General features: G+C 38.5%; 1 protein-coding gene across 17 annotated transcripts in view; it reads right to left on the bottom strand.

Annotated features, from left to right (window-relative positions):
- Positions 1-27,181, bottom strand: part of KIAA1217 (KIAA1217 ortholog) — a 335,939-nt gene that overhangs the window by 60,918 nt on the left and 247,840 nt on the right. For all 17 annotated transcript variants that reach the window (XR_001920999.3, XM_018075554.1, XM_018075544.1 and 14 more), the window contains 2 exons: positions 15,818-16,016; positions 11,531-11,624 (listed from right to left, as the gene is read on the bottom strand). Coding sequence is in view for 16 of the 17 variants with exons in the window: in XM_018075554.1 (XP_017931043.1) it covers positions 11,531-11,624; positions 15,818-16,016 (293 nt within the window). In the remaining variant the exon portion in view is untranslated. The remainder of the gene's footprint in view (positions 1-11,530; positions 11,625-15,817; positions 16,017-27,181) is intronic.

Below are 27,181 nucleotides of genomic sequence, written 5' to 3'. Positions count from 1 at the left end.
ATCTGGTCTGTGGTTCCTGTTTGACTGAACTAAGAATTAAAGGTCTCTCTCCTGAAGCTGGCAATAAACATTGTTTATTTATCAACAGAACAATACAGAAGCACATTTACTTTTATTCTCCTCTTCCTCTGTCCTACCATTGGCACATTTATTTATGCCTAAACTTTTTAACTCCTAAATGCAGAGGACTGAGTTTGTGGCATGAAAATTGTCCTTCTTAGTCAACAGGTAATGCAGAAATATTAATAAAAAGCAGCAAATCACATGCTACAAACATTCAGCTAACACATAACTCATTACTTGGATTGATGATCTTAAAGGTTCTTTCCAATCTAAATGATGCTATGATTCCATGACACTGGGAAGAGAGAGAAGAGGTAAAGAAAACTTATGTGGAAAGGTCATAGAGAATTCTCAATGTAAAACTACAGAAGAAAGAGGAAAAAAGATAAAACGAAAAGGGAATGAGACATGGTGAAGGACAGTAATAGGAGTTTGTGAAAGAGGTCAAGGATGAAACAAAGAAATATTGGCAGTGGAGTGCTAAGAAATTAAAAGCAAGAAATGGATAATAAATAACAAAGAAACAAAAACAGGAGACTTACTTAAGCTTGGATTTGAGGAACTGATGGGAAAAAGAGCAGTGAGAGAGACTTTAGCATATGAAGGGAAAATCAACAAAAATTCGATGAAAGAAAAAAACCAGAATTAAATGGAAAAACATGAACTAATACAAATTTTTCTTAAGGCTAGAAGATTTTGCATTAGTTCTTGTTATAACAATGCTGTAGCCTCACATAGCAGGCATGGGACGGAGAGGGAGAGAGCAAGAAAGGAAGGAGAAGAGGGATGAGAAAGGAGAACATTCAACATAAACTTCTTTAGTTTGGTTTGGTATTCTGAGGGTTTTTTTGCAAGTGTGGTCAGAACATGAGCGTGGTTTTTAGGAAAGAAGTGAGCAGAACACTTCAGGAAAATGCCAGCTGGAGTGACCCACAAATGCTTGAGGACATGGGTAAAGAAGCTAAGGCCACCACTTGCCTTTGCCAGCCACTCTCATACTCAAAAGAAAGATATTTGAGATGCACTTTAAAGGTACAAATGGCTTTTGAAACCTAGTACTTTGTGCAGCCATTACCACTGAAGATGCAGTTAAGGTTCAAAACAGCTTTATCTCCCTCAGACCCGCAGGAAGTAACAGCTCTCTACAAGCCAGGCCTTAGTGCAACATCCCTGAGACACAACATGCAGTGGGACTGAGTGCTGAGAGAACACTGAGGTGGCTGTTGCTCTTTGTACCTGTCATTAGTGGGGGACAACAGAAATTCTGGTTTGATGAAATCATCACCCAGTTCTGAAAAGTGGTGAGACATGTCATGTGTGTGTGCACAGCCCTTACTTCTCAGAAAACTTTTTCCCTTATCAATTCTATCATGTTATCGACCTCCTGACCACACAGACTTATGATCCCAAGCACACCTGCACATCATACTGTTCAACAGCCCTTCCCATTCCTAGACTAAGACCACTTTTTTTTTTCCTGTGTAAAACAAGAAGCAAATAGAAAAATAAGAGGAAAGTAATATCACACTTCCTCCCATAAAATGGTGAACTTACAACACGTATCATCTTAAATCTAGCTAGAGGAGCAGGCTCTGTATTTGGACTAGCCTGGTTATACCTGTACTGAACCTGCTGACACTCCCTAGTTGACACTATCACAGATTAGCTGTCAGTGAGACAACTTTGGCGACACACTGGCTGAACTCTGCTTGGAAGGGAAAGGAGTTAAGGCCCCTTGGAGCTTGACCCAGAGACGTCCCATGAGAGCTTCCAGTCTAGCCATGCTTTAGGCAAACTGAGCAAAAAGATGGATGAGATGCAGAACATTTTGCATTGGCCTGACTGAAATCACAGTGCCTCTGTATGGAGGTTTATTTCCCCAGCAACATTTCATCATTTGAGCTATCTCACTGCTACCAGTCTGCCTTACTTTACTCCTGATCAGCAAGACAAACATCCAGATCAGTTAAAAGGCACGCATTTCTGCCTATTTATGTATTTAATTTCCAATGAACGAATGAAATGTGAGAGTTAAAAAAAATGTTTAGATTACCAATTACGCAAAGACAAGTTAATAAATTTCTCATGCTTTTTTCCCCCTATGCTTCCTGAGTGTACTGTGCAGACAGAATAGTGTGGTGAGTACATTAAGAAACCGGTTGGCATTTTAGCCAAGATTTTTCAGGGTGCTATCACAAATGACAAAAATATAAACACACTGAAACATAACACATTTCAATCCTAAAAAGGTCGGATTTACAAAATTACATCATTGATTTGCCAATATCCACATTTAACTCATCAGTACAGCATGGCCCACCCATCCCATAAGCTGTTAGACTGTTTGGATTGAACATATAAAAGCTGTTACTGATCTATTTTTCTAAAGTTAACATTCTGACAACCCTCATACCTGGTGCTGCATTCAAACCAACTGTTGTTTTTGCTTTCAAACCAACTGTTCCTTTCTTTTGCTTTTCCACTGATGCTTTTTATGGTAGGATTTTCTGAGAACAGAGTCATGTAATTCATGAAAATGCAGCAAGCATTTCCTCCCTCCTCCCCATCTTCTTTGAAGAGATGAAGGACATCATGTACATAACATACACAGCCGCCACCAATGCAGGGAGCCAAACCCTTCAGACCAGTCTCAATTTCAGCACTTCCTCAGGGCACCACAGAACTGATGGGGTCATCTCTTTTTTTTTTTTCCAAAAAAGGAATAGTTTCAAACATGTACAGTTCTGGTACAGATCAGCATTTTTATTTGGTTTAAATATGCTGTATATCAAATTTCTGCTCTTTAAAAAAAAGAAATACTTTTAGTAACTGCACTCATAAATCAAAATAAATGCATGGCTTTCTGACTCCCTGTACTAACGACTCAGCTCTTATTTTTGTTCCATATTTGTATCTCTTCTCACTGCACTGAAGCCAAATAAAACTGAGCAAGTTGATATAGTTAAATGAACATAAAGGAAAGCATAACCCTTGGTCTCATCTGACATTACCAAACAACTAAGTCAATGCAATTTCTATTACAGATATATGAAATAGGTTAGGATGTAAATATAAAAATATTCTAAAACAGAGCTGATAATCAAAAGACATAAGCAGCATGCTTACACCTGTTTCTTCTAATATAAGCACATAGCAAATCAGAAGAAATAAGTTGCTGTGCTGAGTTTTGGAGTCAGCACTACTGGCAGGAGAAAGGGTCATGGAAGTCTTATTCACAACTGGATTTTGCGATGCAAGTGTCCAAGCCACACTGCATCTCAGAGCTGTAAGGTCAAACAGCATTTGCAGTTGTAAGTATGTCTTTTGCAATCTTAAAAGTGCTAATCAGCGCCTCAACTAAGAGTCACAAAGACCTTTAGATCACAAACTTCTTCCTATACTGTTTGAATCCTACATTTTTTTTCATTTTACTTCCTTCTATCCAAAAAATATACATATTGGGCAGCATGGCTGAAGTAAACAACCTAGTTTACCCTAAGGCCAAGCTATCTATAGTAAATATTAAGTGACTGAGGGACTAGCCCTTTTTCCAACACACCCTTTCAGTCTTTTTATTTAGTCACATGGAGTTCAAATTTGCAATGATGTAAGAAAGGTATATATTCAGACAAAAATAATTTCAGCATCACATCATTTTTCATGGAGTCCTGTTGCGTGCTGATATTTGCAACTATCTTGCTTTTGCCAGCTGAGGCTTTTTTTAACTCCAGATCTTAACATGTATCCAAGAAAAAATATTTTTACTGCTCATACTTTCAGAAGACTGATTAGTTTTCCAGAGCCCTTAATAGAAAAAGTACAATCCCACACAGAGAAGAATCAAGATCCTCAGATCATCAGCTATATTCTCTTAAACACCAGGTACTTGTTAACTCCTCCTTTTAGTATTCATAAGGCTTATCTAGAGGCAGGTAACTAAAAACATCCTAAAGTGAAGACTCAGTGGAAAGCAGAGAATCTGGGACATGATCATGAAGTAACACATTTCGGATTTGTGAAAAACTTCTTGGGAAAGTTAAGGTCCTGAATAACAAGTGAATGGCTTGTTTGTAGAAGACAAAACATTGTTTCTAACTCTACTGACTTTCCAGGAACCGTGGAAGCAAAATGCCCACTTTCACAAAGTGATTTTTAACCCCTGTTTGAGTAACAGCTCATTTGGAAAGCTACCTGGAAATCACAAATCTCGACTGGACTTTGACTTGTGGGACTCCAGCAATTCAGATAAGCTACCTGGTTTACAAAGGACAAAAAGGAGGACCTCCCCTCCTTGTAAGGGAGGTCACAACTATGAGCATTTTTATATTTGTCAATGTGTTTAGGGAGCTCCAGCAACATCTGACTCTGTCAGCTATTTAGGAATTTCAAGTAAACAGTCAAATTAATGCAAACTGTTCTACTAAAAGCAAGGGTAGTGAAAAAAAAAAAAAGAGTGAGCAAAACTTCTAAAGAATTGGCACAAGAAAACATTATGTAAAAAGAGGTGGAGTAAGAATAAAACCAGAAACTAGTAGACAATAAAAAATAGACTCAAATCCAATCCTTATGTTTTTATTCAGGGCAAACTCCCACTGAAGGCAGCAAAAGCTTTCCCTGACAACCTCAAACTTATGTGAGAGGTAAGATTTCTAGTTTTAATGAAGGGCTGAAGAGACCTTCACCCAAGACAGATAGTACGCTGTCATTAAGTAACTTCATCAGCTCCAGGAAAAGCTCTAAGAAAACCTCAACATGAAAGGCAGGCCAGTTTGAATACAGGCCTGTTAGAAGGAAATAAAGAACTCTCCCCCTAAAAATTCCACTCTCTGGGAGCTTCCAGGTAACTGGTTTCTGATATCTACCATATGACACTCCTCTTAGACTAACTGGGATATTACTACATGGGTGTGGCAAACTCATGTTCCTTGAACAGTTTAATATCAAGAACATGACGATTTCTTTCAACGGCCAGTTTAATGCAAACCTAAAATCCATCCTCATTACTTGAAAATTTCTTTTAAAAAAAGAAGAGGCATCTTTTAAAATGTTGGTATAGTAATAGGATCTATACATTTATATTCCTTATATTCATTACACACAATGTTTGTGAAATAAATATAGTACACCAAAAAAATTAGCCATCATATTAAAAAAGCCACAGTGCAGTATCCATCCAACTGTAACACAGGATCTGTATCTTCAAACAGACTGGCTTTTGGCTGGAAAACGTTTGAGATTAATATATTGTTTTATGCGTAGCTGAAATTAAAAAAAATAATTTTTTTTTCTTTGTAATTCTATCCATTTTCCCACTGACTTAGTGGGAAATGTACAGCAGTAGGTATTGTATATCAAAGGATATATGAATGAAAGAGAACAGGTACATTTACAGTCTCTCATCACAGTTTGATTGGATGCAGGTACTTCTCAGTGTCTGCAGGTCTGTAGTTGCACAAATAATTGGCAACTACTGAAAACCCACTCAAGGCAAAAAAGTAGGAAAATCCATATCATTTAAAAGAATCCAGAACATCAAAGACTTTTATTATATATTTTGTTCCAATCTCAGCAAGATTTGTAATGGCAAGTTGGAAAATAACTGTTCATGTTCAATATGTAAGTTTGAAACTAGACATAAAATCTGAAAGTAGAGTTTGGTGATTTAGAGAGCAGTTAAACATTTATTTTCTCATACGGCTCAAGGAAGAAGAAACAGTTTCCATTGTTATGATTTAAATTCCCAGTTAATATGAAAATATCTTTCAGTTTGGAAAGAAAAAAAAGAAAAGAGGAATTAGATATCCTCCTTTATTTATAAGCATCATCTTACCTTACATCTCTTGGTGAGTTCTGTTTCTAGATGACTTTGGCAGGTATTTTAATTCAGAATTAGTTTCAGAAATAGATGCCATTGCATTTGCTCTTTAAAATAAAGCACTTTTTCTCTTTTCCTCAGACAAAGTATGTGGGCTACAAGAACTGCAGCGTCTCTGTTCAAGAGATTTCATGGACACTCAGAGGCTTTCTTTCTACTGTATGAAAGCTAAATCTGAGTAAAGAAGGCATTTTTCCTGTCCCGGAAATCAGTATAACCAAAACCAATGCTGAGCTAATGAGAAATGTTTCTTCCATGTGTTCTGTTTGGCAGACACTGCAAGTCATATCAAGGAAACACGTGATGTTTATAAATACAATATGGCTCATGTTGTCATAACCTCTCAATGACAAAAAGAGCATTAGAAAAAGCAGACAGCAAAACAGCAGGAAAGATGAGATTTGTATCATTTGGAAGGTCTCTATCAGATAATAGAGGTATTAGCATTTGCTTTATCTTTTTTTCTTTTTTTTTTTTTTTCCTTTTTCTTCCCTAAAGAAAACAAAGTTTTACAGTAATATGATCGGTAAGGCAAACACATGGCAACTTACATAAATGCTGTCCCATAGGCATTCTAGTACTAAAATGCATTCACCCAATTTATTGTTTGAATTCTTTTCCAATAAATACTTTTGTTCTAAATACCTCTATGTAGTGCAAGCAGCTGTTTTGTTTTTGTTTTTTAGCTGTAGTATGAATTGAAAAAATATAATTTTGGCAGTATTATCAGCTTTTATGTTTATTTGTGATGTTAAGATCACAAACAATCCAATAAAAATAAATTAAACATCTTAAAGAATCTGCAGGTATGTTTACAGGTACCTCGAGAACACAGAAGGATGATTCTGCTTTTACTATCTCTCTATCTTTCCTGCAAACCAGCACTGAATTTCAACATTCTTGGAAGCCTTAAATTCTTGGGGAGTTGTCTGAGGGGTTTTAGCACTTGTAGAGGTTTTTTTAAAGTTTGTAAATTGCATCTAACTCTACAGAGTTAAAATGTTAGCAACCTCCTATCCAGGCATTTTCAGGGGAAAAGTCAAAAGTTGGTTTGCCATTTCATTAGTAAAAGCTACTTAGCACAAGTTTACCCAACTTATCAAATATCTGTCTCATTTTACTGTACAACTCATTTTACATCCTCTCCTCTCACCCTGGCAACCCAAACCCTCCTTGCTGCCAGGAACATCATCATCTTTTTGCCACACTAACTCCCAGAAAATTTGGAGTTTACAGGTACCCTGCACTGCCCCAACTCAGCTCTGACTCAACTTGCCCTAATTACTCTTTCTTAGAGAAACAGTCTCTGAAAAAAAATCCCAAACACCTCAAAGCATACCTCAATACAACGGCAACCACAACAAGCATTCTCTGGATATTCTGGCCTCACCCACCCAGCAGAAGTCTTATACAAGTCAGGGAATTAAGCAAAATCATGGTGGGGCTAGGACTTCAAAATAAAGTGTAACCCACAGACTTTAGGGCAGGTGGATGGGAAGAGAAAGAGTGTCAAGCAAAATAGTCACCAGTTTTTTACGAAGTACAAATTCCCTCCTAATTCTCAAAATTGGCTGGCAGGTGAAGTCCAAATCAAACCACTGCATAAACCAATATTACTAGTATCTGTAACAGAATAGTTTCTGTAACAGACTAGTTTCTGTAACAGAAGGGAGAGATTATATTTTAGGATTCTTCCCCCTTTAGCCACTCCATAAAAGGAGGGCGCAGGGAATGGGGAAAGATAATATGCTGTGCACATTCAGTGGGGGAATCACTTCAGTGCAACAGTCCAGGATGAAAGGAGCTGTGACACTTGCAAAGAAATTCAATTCACTCAGCCATCAGTTCTTTACTGTCATCTCCTGACATTCAATCTATATACACCACCACTGAACGGAGGGGAGGCAACCTGGGCCCTGCACTTTGTAAGTCTGAGAAAACTTTTTCTCCTTGTAATCTGTGCAAATCACAAATGCTAATTCCAAGGGCACAGACCAGCATGGCCATGTACATGCATTTACACTGGAATTCAGAACAATGCCAGAGGGAATAGAAAGACCATTTAAACATTTGTTCATGAGACAGTATTTTGTCAGAAGTAGTACTGTTGCACAGAGAGCTAGAAAATGCTGATGAACGATACAAGCTCAGATGAAGGAATAAATGAATGAAAAAATGCAGCAATGTGAAGATACACTTTTCAAAAAAACCCAAGCTGTTGTGGATTTTCAGCGTACATTTTGGGAAAGGAAAAATAAATAAAGGAAGAGGACAAGCACAAATACTGAGTGAGACAGCACTATGTGGCTACCTCTTGCTTGAGCAGCATTCAACACGGCAGACGTGTCAAACAAACCATGCTCTTCAAGATGTAAATGGCCATGACACAATATTAGTAAGCAAGTGAGGCACTCGGAAGGATTTCAAGAGAAACTTTTCTTTAGAGCTTGCTTGGCCCCTCAGCAAATTCCCTTTTCTCAAACTCAACCCACTCAGAAAAATGCATGAAACAAAGACAACCAGGAAAATTAGAATTAAGGGACATGGTTCAATAAATATCTGAGACTTACAGATCCCACATACTTCTTGAGCATTCTGAAGTCTTCTTGTCCATATGGATAATACTTACTATTTCAAGAGTTACTGCCAACTCTTATACAGGTCTCACATCTGTTTGGTAGTTAAAACAGGTGTTCAAGCTGGCAGCTAACATTATTTTCTGAGATTATTTTGGGCCTGTTACATGGAAATGATTATAAATCACATGAATAGAAGCCTGAACATCATCAAACCCAGGGATAAACATTCCAAAGAGACAAGAAGGCAAACAGTAGAAAAATCTGTAAAGGCAAAACTTTTCCAAACCTCAAAAAAATAAAGCTTGAATTCACATTTGGCTGGAGATACAACCACACTCAGTATCACCACGGAAAAATGTACTTACAAGGGCTAATTCATGATATTCTAAATACTGTTTTTCAACTGGTCAGACAATAAGCTGCTTTTCTGTAGGTATTTTGAAACAGTTAAACATAATGCAAAGCACACCCTCCCTCCTTCCTACTGTAGTGAATTTAGTACTCATTTATCATATGAAATTGAAAAAAATCAATTTGCCCAAAGCAAAGATATGCAAACACAAAACAGGGGATGAGAAACAAGTTTTCTACAATCTTATGTGTACTGTGCATTAACAGGACACAAAATGTACATGTTTCTCACTTAGTCCCCCCGCAGTTCCATTCCCCTTAAGATGGTTTGCTAAGAAAAGAGGGATAGATAATCAGTCTCTTTATTGGTGGTTGTTTCTGCTGAACTAATAACCTGTGAACCTCCAGGTGAATGTTAACCAGATTTAACCAAAGGGTAGAAACCATAAGACTACTATGTCCCTACAAATTTTGCCAAATTAGAGATTTGAGAGGAGATCCTACAGTACTTCTGCCAAAGAGAGGAAAAGCTGCGGTGTGTGCTCCATCTTAGACCCCAGGGGATTAACACTGGAGAGTGTTACTGCAGAGTGTTATTACTTTAGGAAAAGCCTCAGTTAGGACCTGAGTGTTGCTGCATAAGGAAGAACTCAACCAAAAGACACCCATCCTTAGACAAAGAGGTTTCATTATTTCTGGAGGTCAAGAAATCACTTGTTTCCATGCTCGTAACTTTGAAGTGCAGAAGTTCACATAGTTCAAAAGGAAGACTTTTTGCATGTTTCTCCACAAAGCCCCAGTGAACATCCCGGCTGTGACTTCACCTCTCAGACCAGAAGGACAAGAAATTTGCCAATACAAAGGAAAAGCCAGATGAGAAAATAGCTGTTTTGTTGGATGCACAGAATTTCAAAGTGGTATCTTTGCATTTTTGTAGAGTAAAATATAATATTCTACCAAGAAAACACAACTTCTGCAAAGGTCATCACTGTGTCACCAGTATTTTTTGGTTATGGTCAAAAGGAGCTAACTCAGCCATAATCAGGAGATGTCAAGCATGTATATCTGTTGTACAACACAGTATTTTAAAATAAGCAATTCAAGTCATTACAGGTTTTGCACAGAAGCAGTACCTGTGTTCAAAACAACTCTGTTTGGCAGTAAATGCCTGGAAGACGGCCAAAGAAGCAATCTTTACTTCTGAGTATATATAGTTAACTACAGTAGCTAACTGTATCTGAAAAAGTCTAGAACGCACAAATAGATACCTTTTACCACAGTAGATACCTTCAGCATCCACTGTACATAGAAACAAGAACAGTATAACATAACTTTATAAAGCCAAAGTGAAATTGTTACATGCATTAATATCATAATGCACAATGATGTCATGCTTTCGAATATGAATGAGATGTATTGGATACATCCATTTACTGCCACAGGAATATAACTAGAACTGAAGAATTTCAGGACCTTACAGAAGACACTAAAAAGTATCACATCATCCCTTTAATGCACATCTATTTGCTTGCTCATGCTGTGTGCGGCAGCGTGAATAATCAAGTAATTAGATTTCTGACCTATACCAAGGAGCATTTTATAATTGAAGTGTATAAATGAAAGGTGGTTAAGACTAGTGCCTCTAAATCAGCTATTGGAATCTTTCTAAAATAATGTGGCCTCAAACTGTTTAAACAGAATAACTACTTACATGAAATATTAGTAATAGAGCAGTCAGGCATGCTCAGAATTGATAACAAAACCAAGAAGAAAATGTACAAGTAAGCAAATCACTTCACAGGAAGTTTTCTGCACAGTTCAATCAGTTTTGGAACACACATAAAAGCCACAAATCAGGTAGGACAGTAGTGGCGTTCTGGCCCCATTGAGCTCATTTGGTTGTACCATTTCCTGAGGAGATGAGGTTGTGTAATCTCACCACCACCACCCTCTACTGCAACACCAGCTGTGGGTAACATGATGGAAGAGGAGCCACACAGCATCTCCTTCCTTCTCGGCATCAAGATGGGAAATACAGTCCAGTGAAAGACAGAGGCAACGAGAGAGAGGAATCAAATGTTTCAAATGCATTCTCTATAGTTTCCTGATACAAAATGTTAACTTGAAAATGCAAATATACTCATCCTTGTTCAGTACAGGTAGAAAATTTTAGAAAAAAATAAAACCATTTACACCACAATGGGTATTTATCAGAATTTCCTATTTAAAATTTCAACAGACTTCAAGCTAGGTACATTTGCTCAGCCTCTGTAAACCAATCTGTGCTGAAACCTTATTGGAGTGTACTAGCACCATGCCATACTTCACTGTAAAAGGTTTGGAAACACAAAATTGGAAGCTGTAAAAACTCTGAGTACTGTCTGTGTCACAAAATACATAATTAAAGGCTATATTTTGCTTCACATGCTTTAATGCATCTAAACAAGATCAAACATCCAGTTAATGCCCAGGGCAAATAACTGGAAAAAGCAAAGCAGTTAGGAAACATTACAGCAAACATTATCAGTTTCTTCCTCTGTATATATGTTGTACACATACCCTTGATTTTATGAATTGTTGTGTACATATTACATTTAATAATCTAAACATTGAGCATAAAAGATGGAGGGAAAAGGAGTATAAATGCAGCAGTAGTACTTACCCTTATATCTCCATTTACAGCTCTGGAAGTGTGATTAAATGCGTGTGCAGGATCTTTGTTGTAAACTTTAAGGAAAGATCGGTCTTGAATATTCCTGGAATTAAAAGAATCAGCAATGACAACAGATGAAAGTAGTTTTATTTACTTTGTTGCCCAAAAGTTTCAGGTAAAAGACAAACATAGGAGGTCTGCAGCCGGTCTATAAGAAAAACGTAAATGCCATAACTTAGACACGCACAAACAAACAAAAGCCTACTTTGATTCTCTTTCCCATGGGAAGTATCATTCTTTCACTTCAACTACACACCCACAAAAATTAGATAGTGTTAAGTTTCTTTCAAGGTCCTGCCATAGAGTGAAAACACTTTGAAGACAATAGAGCTTCAACATTACACAGCACTAAAAAGGATTTAGTTAATATTTACATGTTTTATTGTGCACTCAGCCCACATGAATTTTTGCTATTCTAAGAAGGAAGAATATCAAAAGAAAAGCAGTATTTCTAACTGTGATTATTCCTGAGGAAAGTTTTATTATCAGCTTGTTCACAAAGCTGAAAAAAAATCCACAAAAGCTAAAAATTCAGTAGCAGATAAATTCTTCCTCTAAACTTTATCTATAATAAAGACTTTTTTTAAGGGAAAAAATAGATATTACAGAAACAAATAAATTAGTGAAAGTTTTGATGAAAGCTATCACAGAAATGGTTTAGATGAAAAGCCCTAGGAAAATACTTTTGTTTAATTAGTACTTTGTCATTAATTAGTTCATTTTTCAACTACTACATTTAGGAAAGAATTAGACAACAGCAGGTTTTTTATTTGTCTCAAAATCTACCTTCCAATAATTTTATGGCTTTGACACTTGCCCCGAGTTCTGCTGATTTCTGGTTCACATTTTAATCAGTAGCAAAGCCTGAGATCTATGATCACTTACATCCTCTCAAAGCTGAGACTCCTTTCACTTCCCAGTAGTGAACTCTAGAGAATTTACTTACATGTGACTGAATTCCTTTCCTCCAGGTGCAGCTACCAGTCTAGTGAACTGATCTTAATCACTGGGATTATCATTTAAAAATGAAGGAAAGGATTCTCGGGCAGGTCCAATTTCTTTCTTATAATGTCATATTACAATCAGTGATTGCTTTTAATGAGTAGCTAGTCAGAACTTGTGCTGCTGTTGTAGGTGTCAAGTAGTTATTAAAGAAACCCCACAGCTTAAGAGATAGATCAGTGCCTCCTGTTTAAGAACTGGAGGGTTGATGAGAAGTTTAGTATTTATGAGTGTTTACTTGTAGACTGCATAGGAAAATAGCTACCTTGCAGCAAGTTCAAGTTCTTCAATTATTTATGGTAACATAAACTGTTTTCCATCTTGCAAATGTGACCCTTTTGCTTTAAGACCTGCACTGGGAGTCTCAGTTACTATTTTCTGCCTCGACTTGGAACTATGTTCTTTTTGATACAAAGCAAGTTCTCTCATCTTTGGTTCAAGAAATGGTATATTATTCATTTAAATACATTTTATCTGCTGTCTTTTCTGTCGGGTGGCTATGAGATGGTACCTCAACTGACTGGAGTTTCTTTTAAAAGCCTTTTCCGTAAATATTTCTTGTAGTAACATGACACTTTAAAGCAAAACATTGCTGCAAGGCAAAGCAGCAGAATACTAGGCATTTGATCTCTGATGTGAATTGTATTTCACCTCACCATTTTGCTATTCTAAGATAAACATTACTGATAACAGGTATATATTACAGTACTTTTATTATTACTATAATTTGCATTACTGTATCTCCCAGATGCCCTTGGCATGTTCAAAGGCCTCACTCATCTGTGTGCTGTAAAAACACCCCAGGAATACAACTTCTTCATCAGCTTACAAAGTGAATAGAGGTCACAAAAGACAACTGGGTAGCTGCAGAAAGATAAGAGAACAAAAAGAAATTAGAAGACCATAGTCTCTTCAGTCAGAGGAGCAACAAGCAAATCCTGGGACCACAGGCATGCTCTGAGTAGCCAAAGCAACAGAGAGAGTGGAAGGGAGACCAAGGCAGTGGCTTTGCAGGTGTCTACGGAGGACACCTTCCAAGCACATTAGAGGGCTGCCTGAGAGAGAGCATGAAGGCATTTGTTTGAAAATTAAAGATACCTAGAGTTCAAGTTGGCATTATTCACCAAGTGGAAGCAGATGGCACTTGGTACTGAATGAGAAATGAAAAGCAGCACTGAAGTGGGCTTGGAGGAGCCCTCATAATGAAGACAAGTAGTTTATATTTAATGAGATGGAGAAGATACAGCCAGAGGACAAGTGAAAAAAATGCATGTGAAACAGTCTGCCTGTCAAACTAGGAGAATGATATTTGTTGCTTCATTTGAATGAGTAAGAGTGAACAAGATTACCTATTACCTGTGTCAACTGCTGAGAAAAGACGATTACAGCAGTTGCTATTAAAAAACTCATGAATTAGAAGAGTGTTTCTACACTACGTGATGGGAAAGGAAAGGCTGTACTATAGGGACATTCTGCAGAAAAAAAATCTAAAACCTAGACTGGATACAGAACTCTGAGTCACTTTACTAAAAAGATTGGACTTTAATAGAAAGATAATGCTTTGTCCCCAGTGATTAAAAAAAAAAAAGGAAAAAGGAAGAAAAGGGGAAGGAGTATGATTGCCTAATGAAAGGCACAGAGGAACATGAACCTCTGAGGGAGATGGAGAGCTTAAGGAGTTGACTGAAACCCTTGTATTTAACATAAGGAAGAAAGAAGAGAAGTGAAGGAAGACATAACAAGTAAAGGAGAGAAAAATGATGCTTCATTTCATCTGTTCTCTGAGAGGAGATACTGGCAAGATCTTGTGAAGAGTAAGGAACAGAAATGGAGAAACTTGTGGAAATTATTCAAAGGTGGTGAAAACGCAGCTGGTAGTGCACGCTTTGGACTCCAGTAAGCTGGAATTGCTGAGGTTTCCTAAGTGAGAAGGGTGGCAGAACTGAGAGAATTTTGTTATGGAGGAAGTCAGATGTTGTGGGATTTCCTCTAGAAATACTCTACAATACAGGCATAGGAGCAGAGGAAGCAGACGTTGAGACTGAGCCAGGCCTCAGGTTGGCAGAGTGATGCCTGCAATGGGAGCAAGGGAAAAAAACGTGGAGTGGTATTAAGATAATCAGCCACCACACCACATTCTCGGGGGCAGGGAGGAGATGAAGTCATAAACTGCTAGTCTGAAACTTGAGGGAAGATGGAGGGATAAAGTGAGAGAGAACAAGCTGATGGGCCAGATGATAGTTGGCAATAACGCACTTGGCAACAGAGATATAGTAACACCTATCTTGATTCACTCAGTTGATTTGATCTTGTGAAAGACTGTTTGATGTATAAGAAACTTGGATAAATGATGACTGATGATGATGATGATGCAAAAAATCAGATGGGTCTTCACAGAGGTATTACAGTGGCCAAACAGGGGTGTGGGAATCTGTAAAGCAAGTAAGATTAAAAGAAATTGAAATCTAAGAGGCTGGCTGATGACAAGACACTGGATAAACAGCCTGAGGAGAGCAAGACAGAGGTGAGAAAATGGAATGTGGTGTTGTTCAGAGACTAAGAACAGGGATGGGAGAATTGGATGTGGCAAGGCTAGAAAAGTTCCAGCTTGCTCTTTCAACTGCAGTGTGATATGGAGAAACACCTGAGCCACAGGATCTCCAGAAGAAAAAAGGCAGCAGTGGAAAGTACACTTCTCTTACTCCTGTTTGTATTGGCCATGGGAGAAAAACATTACAGTGCATCTACACTGGAATTGCTGTGGTGAATTCAGTTTGTGTTAGATGATGAACAACTGGAACTGTTGTGAAGAAATAAGTGACATTCATGTTTGTTATTTCAGGCTCGTGAGATCAGGTTTTGTGCTACCAGCAAAGAAAAAACCCAGTTTTTCTGTAAATGTTTACTCTGTATTCTGTATTTCAAATAATTATGTCTGTTAAAATTCAATAAACATATTAAATATGTGAACCTTTATGTATTATATCAATATTTCAACAAGGTATGCCATTTATCAGTGGCATTTGGATACTGCACCTACAGCTGAAGGCATTGTCAGACCAGACCTCCCATATTACTCAGACACCACTGAACATACCTTTATGTGTCAGGCCACTCTCTGTCAGATACTTATCAACACCACTCCCTTTTATTCTATAAGTGCACCACAAAACAAAAACCACAAAAAACCCCCAAACCAACAAAACCAGCAGCTATAATTCCGTGTTTACTTACCTCACATCACACAATTCATAGTATATGTTTCTGCTCTCATCCTTGATGTAAATGGCGACACTTGGCGATTCCAGCATTTTCATTGTCAGCTGCTGGGGGAAGGCACTTACAAAAAGGGCACGAATTGTGTCTGTGCTTGTGATTTCATTCGGCATCCGTAACTGCTTTGTTTCATCTCCATACTGAAGATATAATACACCTACAAGCAAACGTAATAGGAAGTTACATATTCTGAAGTGCACAGTAGTGATCTGGTTTCAAAGTTTATGTGAAACACATACCAAGCCCAAAATGAGAAGAGAAAAATCAACTCACAATTCTTAAAAAATAAAGCACGTATGACATTTTCCTTTTCAACAGACTATTGGAATAGAGCATACAACAATGGTATGGTTGTGCCTTGATAAATGTGCTAACTCAGTACTCAGAAGACTCTTACTGTTTTTCAATTAGATAAATCAGAAGTTTACCTTAAGAAGGCTAATGAATAATCCCAAACACACCAAGTCTGCTCTGCATTGAAAGTTGTTGGTAAATCACAAGGTACTTTTTTAAAAGTAGTTGAGGAAGAAATTTATCCTTTTATAGCATCCAGTTTTCCTTACACATAAATTTTGCATTTTAACTTCATACTTATCAATAAAACCCCAACCCCTCCCAGACTCTCATTTTAGCACTAGGAATTTTATATTCACAATTCAATTTACTGACATTATATAGGATAAAGCCCCAGGTGAAACTGCTAGCAGGAGTAAAATTGAGGTCTCACACAAAAACAAGAGCAATTTTGGATTCTTTCAGTTTCACAGCACTGCTAATAGTCATGCTTAGCACACAGGGAGAAACATGAGTAATCGTAGGTGCTGAATTGCAAAATACGGACATTCCTATTCACCAAGACAGAAAGAACACCACTGTCATATAGCTATTGGCAGGGAATGGGAGGATCTGAGATGCTCAATAATGGAAAGAAACATGGACAATACAGACCAGGGACTGAGTGAAGGGGTACAAAGTACCCCTTCCACAACGCCTGTGTTGGCCCTGCCAGGGCTATGCTGACTCCTGTATAACCACCAGGTGCCTGTACTCCACTGGCCAGTGCTGGATGACTGTGACTCATGAGCATTGCTACAGACCAGCCCCATGCTGTCGCAAGGTCCAAAGCTCTCCAAGGACTGAAGCACTGAGAAAGAGCCATCCCAATCAACAGAAGAAATCAGACTGGATTTGATGGTGTTGATTAGTTCTAACCATGCTGGGCCTGGCTCCTAAAGAAAGGTCTTCTCATGAGCATCTCAAATGTGGGAAGGCTTAATAGGACCTGCACAACAGGAAACAGGAAACCTGCCACAGGACTGCAACCAAACTATGAAATTTCCTGGGATGTACAGCACTAGGGAGTAGATCAGAAGTAAGCGTTCAGCTGAACTACTCCAGATACAGAGGAAACAGGAACTGGTAAGCCCAGTTGAGCATACATATCCAATCCATACCCAGGGCATGGGTGTCCTGCCTGAACATGTATCACTGAAAGCCCACTGCTGTTTCTGAGACATCTCAGGTGTCTCTGTACAACACTGTATTGTGCCAGGAGAAAACACCTTTACTCTCTTGCTGTCTGTAAGAGATGGAACAGGTATAGCTTCTGCATTGGTGTTAAAAGGTGGCAGATCACAGAATCACAGAATGGCTGAGGTTGAAAGGCACCTCTGGAGGTCATCTGATCCACCCCCCATCCCACTCAAACAGGGATACCTACAGCCACTTTCACAGACCACGTCTAGACAGCTTTTGAATATCTTGTGGGAGGGAGACTCCACAGCCTTTCTGTGAAACTTGTGCCAGTGCTTGGTGCCCCTCACAGTGAAGAAGTCTTTCCTGATGTTAGGAGGGAACCTCACATGTTTCAGTTCATGACTATTGCCTCTGGTCTTCTCAATGGACACAAATGAAAAGAGCCTGGCTGTGTTATCTTTGACCTCTCCCTTCAGGTACTTTTGTACATTGATGACATCACACCCCTTGAGCCTTCTGTTCTCCAGGCTGAACAGTCCCAGCTTTCTCAACCTTTTGTCAGAGCAAAGATGCTCCAACCAAATTAATCATCCTTGTGGCCTTCCATTGCATTCTCTCCAATCCTGAGAAGATTCTGTGCTGCCAGGCCTTTGCATCTACCAATAATCAACACAGGTGGATTAAAACTAGGCACAGTATTATTTACACAAACTGGATTCACCACAGCAATTGCAACGTAGATGTACTGTAATGTTGTTTTCCCATGGCCAATAGGGGGGTTGGGAACACAAGGCCCTCAGTGCAGTTACCATCAGTCATCATCAAATCTCAGCAAATCACAAAACTTAGATGGTAACTCAGTGATTCTCACTTGAAAGTCATCAGCAACAGAATGGGCAGTTTAAGGTACTGAGATACAAACACTGAGCAAAAGCAATGGGGAAACCTGCAGTCCCAGAATACAAAGGCATTTAATGAAAAGAAGACATTTTAAGTTAAGATGAGCCCTCTTTCCCCTTAGTCTTTAGTATTTTTGTCCTTATGTTGTCCATAATTGGTATAGAGCAATGAACACACACAGTCAGATGTTTGTACAATCAGTGGGTAGATAATTGTGCTTGCACTTAGGGAAGGAAGATGTTAATTTTCCTGAATACTAAACAGACCACTCAACATTACCTAACCAATATTTCATATCAGGCTGTTTTTATAAAATGTAGCTCTTAATTTTCCTATTATTATCAAGAGCTGATACTACTTCTTTCATTAAGATTGCAATCAGAATCTTTATAAATCCTACTGCAAACTTCCATTTTCCTTTGGCTGGAAAACTTTCAGACTGAAATTCAACTAGTTTTCTTTCAAAAATTGAGAGGAATTTTCCTATGAATTTCATTTCTAATGCCAATATTTAACAAATTATTAAACAATTTTTCTTTTTTATTTTAATTTGAGACATTTCTCCATGTTCTTCTAGGTAAAATTGTCTTTTTAGTGCTCATTCAAATATTATATGCAGCTAAACACTTTTCTGAATCCAGAAACTAACTATATTTGTAAAAAAAATTTAAGCAAGTTAATGATTACATTTATTTCACTCTTCCAAGACGTTCAAAAACATATCCAACTACTTGATGATAGCTTTAAGTTCTTAGGAAGAACACAAGGAACTTTCTATGTTTTGGCATAAAAAGACACACTTTGCATATCAGCTTTGTGGTTGTGTGTGACTCTCTTTTCTGCCCAGTTTAAAAGTTAGTGCAGAATGCAGAAAATGCTGGGTTTGCATTTCAGACCACTAAAAACATGCTGAATATTGAGCTACTGAAACCATTAACACAAAATAAATGGTAGAGTTGAAAAATCTTCCTTATACACAAGTCTAAATCATTTCAGAATAGTCTTGACTTTGCCTATGCCCCAATGCTCCTACAAAATATTGATCCAAAACAAATTTATAGTTGTCCTTGAGTCTTGGATTTTCAAAGCAAATATGTATGTTATGTCTTAAAATAGACAGTTTAAATATTCAACTTGGAGAAATGTTTTGGGCCCAATCTCACTGTAGGGGAAAAAGACATTTTCAAAGGCATAATAAATTCTTTTTGTCTTTATTCTCTCTTAAATCACATGCCCTTAAAAAAACTTACTGCCTTTCCTCTTGAGTTGTCTGATCCATATCATGATATAGCAATGCTTTAGGGCATTTTCTATTTGACAGAACTAACTGCTCACTTCTAAAAATCCCTTTTGAGCATGACAAAGAGACTCAAAATTCATTAGTTTAAGTCACTGACATTATTTTTCTCCCACACATTGCCCGGTTGAAATTCTGAACACTGTCAATACCCACAGGCCCTACTTCATGGAAGCTGCTGGAGCTCTGAGGTGTGTTTTACCTTCAGCTAAAAAATCACTCCCATGGAGATTAAAGCAAGAAGAAATAGAATATAACTCAGGCACAGTTTTTATTAGCACATATGTCAGCAAAGCTGCTGGAACGACAGTTAAACACAAGGGATGTTCATGTCTCCATGTACCCTGGAGTCCCTCTTGCATTTATGCTTCTGTTACAATGGATTCACCTGAAACATGAAGGTTGTGCCCTGTTTTGTGCAACACAGAGGACTAAGAAATGCCCTGCTACTCTAGGACAACAGGCATGAAGATGAGTGTGAACGAGGAAACAACACCATATAACTGTTCTGAAAGGGCATGTCAGACAATGCTGTAGCTCCCACTTCCAGTCCTTTTCTGTCCTACAGCTACAAGGCAAACTGCAATGTTAAGCTTTTGTCACGCTGGTATAACTTAGTTTCAGAAATACCTCTGGAATTTCTGATCGTTCTTCACCCTATGGGCAACAGACCACAGACTTAAACACAGGCCACAGCAGAAAACGTTTACATGTAGGCCCTAGTAACGTAAAACTATTTTACAAATTGCTTCACAACATTCCTGTCAACAAAGAAGTATGTTTTATAGAAGGGGAAATTAAACACCCAAGAGGCAAAAGGGCGTGTTCAAAGAAAGGTTTACAAGCCCAGATGAAACCCAGACCTGATGATGATCCTGTGAACACACCACATGATTGCCCTTTCTTTCCCTACATAGAGAGCTCTTTCAAAACACAGTACTTTCTGGTGCCCCTTTACCAAGGGTCAGTGACAGGACTTGCAAAATGTTTTGCCATTTCTCCCAGGGATGACCTACATGAAATGCAACACAGTGCAATGAAGGATGCACTGTTAATCTGATTTGGGCAGGGTTGAGCCCAACAGTGCTGGGTTGAGGGGTGCCCAGTGCAGCAGCCCTGTGCCCTTAGCCCAGCCAGCACAGCTCTGAGAGCTGCCCATGCTGTGGCTGCACCAGATCCAGAGAAGGTGTTCAGCTCAGATACTGCCTCTGGGCTGCAAAACCCACTTGGGAAGTGAGGACATGCCCACAGAGTGAAATGGTGAACCTTGCCTGAACTCACAGGGTCTAGGCTGGCTTTAGAGCACGGAGCTGCACAACCAAAATGGGTTGTCACAGTACCATATCAATAAGACCATAACTCCTTAGTTACAACTGGAAAAGGTTTGCTCCTTATGGCAAAAGCTAATGTTATGCAGGCAGCAGGACACCGCCCAGCTCACTTCTCTCAGCGCCTCCATCGCATACACGGTGCTGACCCAACGCTGACTAAGCACCATGTTGTCATGGTTATATTGCTAACAATGATCTTGGTGCAGGGCAGCTTAGATGCTTAGAAGAGCTTTAATCACAACTTGCTTTTGTTTAAAGAACAAGAGTTATCCTTAGAAATTGTTATTTAAGAGAGGAAAAACACAAAGCACACAACAGAAAGAAAAGTTAAATATGTGATAAATCAAGAATAAGTAAACAAACAGGATTGTATCCTCTTCTGTGACCTTTATGAATATCAGTTAATTCACTTACATGATGAATTTTAAATTGAAAAATACTGGTACTCACATAATCCTCTCAGAATTATCTTATAATGAAGAAGAGAAAACTGAGGCAGATAAGTTAAATAACTCCTCAGTGTTACAAAATAAAATACAGTTAAAGCTTAAATTTGAGTTCACAAGTTTCTTTTCTGTGAAGCTACAGGACATCCTCTGTGTAGGCAAGATGTCTTGCAAATTTTTGCACTGAAATATCTTACTGACATTTGGCAACCTTAATCCATGGGCTCCCATCTGAAGAGAAGGATTAACTGATGATAATGTCTGTATTTGGCTGATGCTGGATGCTTGGGCACTGGAGCATTGAAACCTTCCCAAAGACCCAGAAACTACTGCTACTCTCTTCCAACACAGTCACTCAATGTAGCCTTTGGAAATTTTGTGTCCAATTTGAAAAGTTCCAGTAATGAGTAAAGCTGGTTGGACTATAGCAGCCAAAACCTGGATGCATTGGGAGCTCTGGAATTTAAGTTCAAAGTGCAAAGCAGGGTATAACTAAAACAGGGGTAAAATGTTGTCATTAGATTAGTTTCATTCTTTGCCTAACCATCAGTTAACCATATCTTTTTGAGATGATGGGCAAGCTTTGTCTTTTCATACTGGTTTAGCTTGATCTTCCACTGTAAGTCCATTGAATCGCTGTCTCTGCCTGAACATTCCCTCACACTGAAGTCAGCAGCAATGCTAACAAGCAAAAGTTGAGAAAAAGCACCCTTGTTTCTTCCTCATATTTATGTCAAATCATTAGTTGAGACTTGCATCAGTTTTAAAAACTAAGGATAACCTTTAAAATTGCAACAATAGCTATTTTTGTTGGGACACTTCAGGACAATCCAAAGGGGATCACAATAAAAAACTGCCAGGTTTTTCCTCAAAAGTCCAGTTTACAATTTTATTTTTTTTTACTAAAATTCCAAGATACTTCCAATTTTTCTTTGATTTTTATTTGGCAAAATTGTCATCTCTAAGACTGTAAGGGTGGCATAGGCCCATATTGTACTCTGCTCCCCATCCCCCTTCCCCCTCAGCCATCAGATAAACAGAGCAAACACATATCACCACATTCTGCAGAAGTTATGCAGATACAAGTTTATTACAGTAACAACTCTTGCAGTGTGGAAGAAATTCCTCGATATGCATTTCTTACTTTTCATACCCTCAAGACTTGACTCTCCTATTTCACCACACACAGTTTAAACTAGTCTGAGGTCACTGCCATGATCCTTGTGGTATTTCTAGCCCGAAGCTCTCGTACTAGCTTCCACTAGTACTCCCTCCTGATAATCTGTCCTCCACATTAAGAAAATGTCTATAAATGTGCTTAGCTCTCTCCAAGTACTAAGAAAATCAAAAAGTACATCTTTTAATGAAATAAAATCAATTACTTATTTTATTTATTTTTTTCTGAAGATATTTGCTCAAGGTGTTGTTTGATAACAATTTCAACAAAAACAGGAACTGATTCGTTTAGTCCAGTATTACTCCCTTCTGCAGTTTCACTCTTCTCTGCTATTTACAGTGACTTACAATACCTAATGAAAAAGACAGATGGAAAACTCAGTAGTCACATAAAATACCTACCAAAGTGTTATGAGAAATAAGGATTTTTAACTGTAACTCAAATACTAGCACTTTTCTACAAATGGATACATTTAGCTAGCTAAGAATAAGTAAAAAGCAAAATGAAAATGGACATTTTTCACCTAAAGAAAAACTGGTATTTTCCCCATCTGATTCCTGATAAAACCTATGAAATAGTCTATGGCCAAAAGGCAACTTTGTCCATATACCTACGTCAGCAAATCCATCAAATGTAGACAGTTACTTCTGCCATCTAGAGAGTCTGAGGGAACGTTTCGGTTTAACCTAGTTCCCCAGATGGAAATCAGTATTCTGGCAGGATGACTTTTTGGACAATAATCACATCCTATTCCACAGAATAGCCCAACTGACCATCAAGATGACTTTTTCATACCCCTAACTGACAAAATAATGTCAGCAAACTTGGAACACAAAACCCCTACAATACTAAATGAAAAAATATAAAAAAGACAACTGAACAACTCAGTGACATGAACTAGAAATTTCATGTGTACCAGAGCTGTTTTTCAGAGGGTCCATAGGCTCTGCTACGCTGCGTTTACTCCAGTTCACGTTCACCAATTTAGCACAGTAAAATCAAAGAACTACACATGCACAGGTACAGGACATGCCCACACAGGCTCTGCTTTTGTCCACCAGAAGCTGAGCCCAACCTCTGAAGGGGGCACTAAGCCATGGCTGGATCCCAGCCAAAGGTGCCAAGCTGACTAGTACAATTTCCAAGGATGTGTCTGCCAAAGACTATGCAGATATGTTAAGCATGTAAGGACACTGTAAGAGAGCATTTTACATGGGGCATTTCTGCTAGTAACTTTTAAAGGGGCAGAAGAAAAAAAAAGACATGAAAACATCAATAAATTTCTTGGAATACATGTTCTTTTGAATAAACATGAAGAAAGAGAGATCCTATCAAATTGTATTTCCTTTCTATGAATCAGCTGTATCAAACACACATTATTTGAGTGATGAGTATTTTTATAAACCCTGGGTTTTAACACTAAAACAGGTAGAAGTGATGAGTTCAAGGGTAGAATGTAACCATTTCAATACTCCATAGCCATGAAGCATTAAAGACATACAGGCCACGCATGCCTTTGTAGTTTTGCCCAATTTACCAAATTTTCTGTATTTTCAGTAGGAATTCTCTTCAATACTTCTAAACTTACTTCATTTCTAAAAAGTTCACTCCTGTCACTAGCAAATTTAGGGGTTGAGCCATCAGCACGTAAGAGCACATCTGGTTAAGCACCACATCAGAAATTCACCTTTGTGGGCTCTAACATGCAGCTTGACTTTGTGTGAAGTCATGTCATCACGGGCTACATTAGACAGGATCTTGGACCTGTGACCTTAGTTTGTGTAGCTGAGGAGAAGAATGCCAAGAGGCCATCTGCTAGACTTACTCCAGTTTGTCATTATCTTTTTTGTAACGGGGAACCAAAACTGGACACAGTGTAACCTCATAAACCTTGAGAAGAGGGTTTAATAACCACTTCACTTGACCTGCTGGCTAAATTTTTCCTGTAGCCAGCTACGCAGTTTTCACTGTTGCAAGGACACACTGCTAATACACTTGTCAGACCCCAAGTCATTTCTGCAAAGGTGCTACCAAACCAGCCTGTCCCTGCCTGTGTTGTTTCACAGGATTATTCTGTCCCTGCTGAAAGACTGCATCTGCCTCTGAGGAGCTTCATGAAATTCCTGCTAGCCCATTCCTCTAGCTCACTGGGTCCCAGTGAGTATGACCATCCAGTACACTAAATGCTCTCCCAAACTTAGTGTCAGACTTGACCCTCCTGATGTTTCATTCCATCCCAGCAACCAGGTTGCCGATGTTAACGAGTACTGGCCCCAGAGTGCAGCCCTGAGGCAGACAACTGAAATCCAGCTGCCAGTAAGACTTTAAAGCATTAAACCTTACACACACTGAAGGCACCCCCTACCTCCCCCATGTGGCTACAAGGAGGATCTGATAGACATGTGAAGGGCCTTTATTAAAGTCAAGATAAACAACATCCCCTGCTCTGCCCTCATACCCACAGATGGTCTATTCAGTACAGAAGGTAATTGGGCAAAGTAAGGTACCAAATGCCTGTTTCTTATGAAGCATTTCAGTAGTTAAAAAATTATTCAGAAGGGTTCCTATCTCGAGAGTTGCTCAGACCATTGCCTCTATTGTCCCAAGAGAGTACCCTAATCAGCAGGCTATCAACAAGCCTCTGATGCAGTGATTATCCTCTTATCCTATTTGAATTGGGCTACTCTACAGCCAGAAAGGTAGAAGACAGAGAGAGAGTGAGAACAAAATCAGGAGACAGTCTTATATGATACCACAGAGATCACACTATTTCCTTTTGGGACCAGAAATCTGAACTTGGGCTCAGTACAGTAACCATGCATTAAAATCACTACCTAAATACATAAACAGCATTGGGAGCAAAGATTAAATTGAAGAGCTGTCCTCATTCAGGGACTTGCTGTCAGCCCTGGTAGCAAATCCTATATTCACTGACAGCACTGAGGGACAGGCTATGCTTTTTTGTTTAGCCAAACACTTCTTACAATGCACTATTTCTTTGCATGCCCATGTGCAAACGGAAGGATCTGGTGCTTGTGTGACTTACCGTACTAGAGGTAGACTTACAAATTTTACCTAAAATGAAAATTAGATCAGATTTGTCCAAGTGATAGCTCCTGTGCTAGATACAACTCAAGGGACAGCTCCATCTGGCGTTCTACCTTTCCTCTGAAGGGTAGTTTGGACTGTACAAGCTATTCCACCTGCCAAAGCCCTCTTCCAGCAGACACAAATGCTGAAAGCTCAAACTGCTGTTGCTAAATCAGAATAAGACATAATGGTAGAGCTGGATGAAGATATTGCACCTTCTGTGAGGGCATGATTTGGGGTAAAAAGGAAAGTCACTGCTACTTCCACATAGTTTTATTCAATTTCTCAGATTGTACAATTACCTCTCAATTACCTCTCCTATTATCTTCACCACTTTTCATTCTGCTTTATTAGTGTTGCAAGGTCCTGCAACAGGAGTATTCTGTCACTATGTGCATTACCCAACACAGTGAGGCACCATTTTAGTCAAGATCCTTTAGTACTACTGCAGCTCAAATAAAGACTTCATTCAAAAAACATTTAATAGATATAGCAGTGACAGACAGACTTGCACAGCTAATGACTTTATTTAGCACACTGCACAACTTCTACTCCAGCATCACTGCAATGAACCCATTAGATCCATGCTGATACAACCTGTTGCAATGGAGTAAAATTCAGCTCCAGTGCGATGCACCATCTAAAATATACTGCATATCAGCCTTTTGGTGGCAGACAGAATGTGCTTCTGTTGACACAGTATGTAATAAATAAGATCTTGCTTCTTGGAAGTATTTTTTTCAGGTACACACACAAGACATTTTATTATAGGAGGAAGAATCTGTTAAGTAAACAATAACTGCGTGCACAAGTGCTAGCCTGAGGAGGCCCATATTTTAGTCTTCCACATAGCTGCCTTTCACAAATCATGTAGGGGCAAAAAATTAAACAAAAAACTATGATATGTTGGTATCACTGTTTACCTTCTTTTGCTCTTTTGATACAAAATATTTCAGGTAAGAGATGTATGCTTTTTTCTTTCCAAGTCCAAAATCTTTAGCTATATTTGAAGAAATTTGAAAGAAGATAAAATCTAGAAAAGCTGGAAGGAAAATTTGTGCTACACTAGAATATTGTCATTTCTTAGGGTCTGTGTTTCTATTCATTAACTGGAACTAGTTGTTTCACGCTGTTTTTTTCTATAGACCTGTCAGTCCCTGTTAAGTTATCTGACCATGACAGCAAACATTTACATGATGTTTTTGCATGTTAGCTGTTTTGCATACACTGTAAAAGACAAGATAGGGGAAAATTCTTTAAGATGACTAAATACATTAGAGCTATACTCAGCCCTAACTTGAAATGCAGTTCCCAGGGAGTTCCTCTCCCATGAACTAAATTGAAGCTCTTGCTGACTTCATTAGGCTTAAATCATGCCCCAAGGAACTGGAGAGGGCAGGGGCACTGCTAGCAAATCACAGGCTTCTCATATAAGGTCTATGGCCATTCACACATCTTCTGTCAGATTGAACATGCCTATTTTAATTTCTAGCTCATAAATAGTAATTTATAACAATTAATAACAATTAATTAGCTTCAATATAATATATGTCTACCTTTAGCATTTACATCTCTGTGTGTGTCACAGTATATTGCATAAGAGTA

This window comes from Manacus vitellinus, unplaced genomic scaffold (assembly GCF_001715985.3).
Source record: "Manacus vitellinus isolate BGI_N305 unplaced genomic scaffold, ASM171598v3 scaffold_3_pilon, whole genome shotgun sequence".
NCBI lineage: Eukaryota > Metazoa > Chordata > Aves > Passeriformes > Pipridae > Manacus > Manacus vitellinus.
Note: the sequence above shows the minus strand (reverse complement) of the source record. Positions and strands in the feature narration are given on the sequence as shown.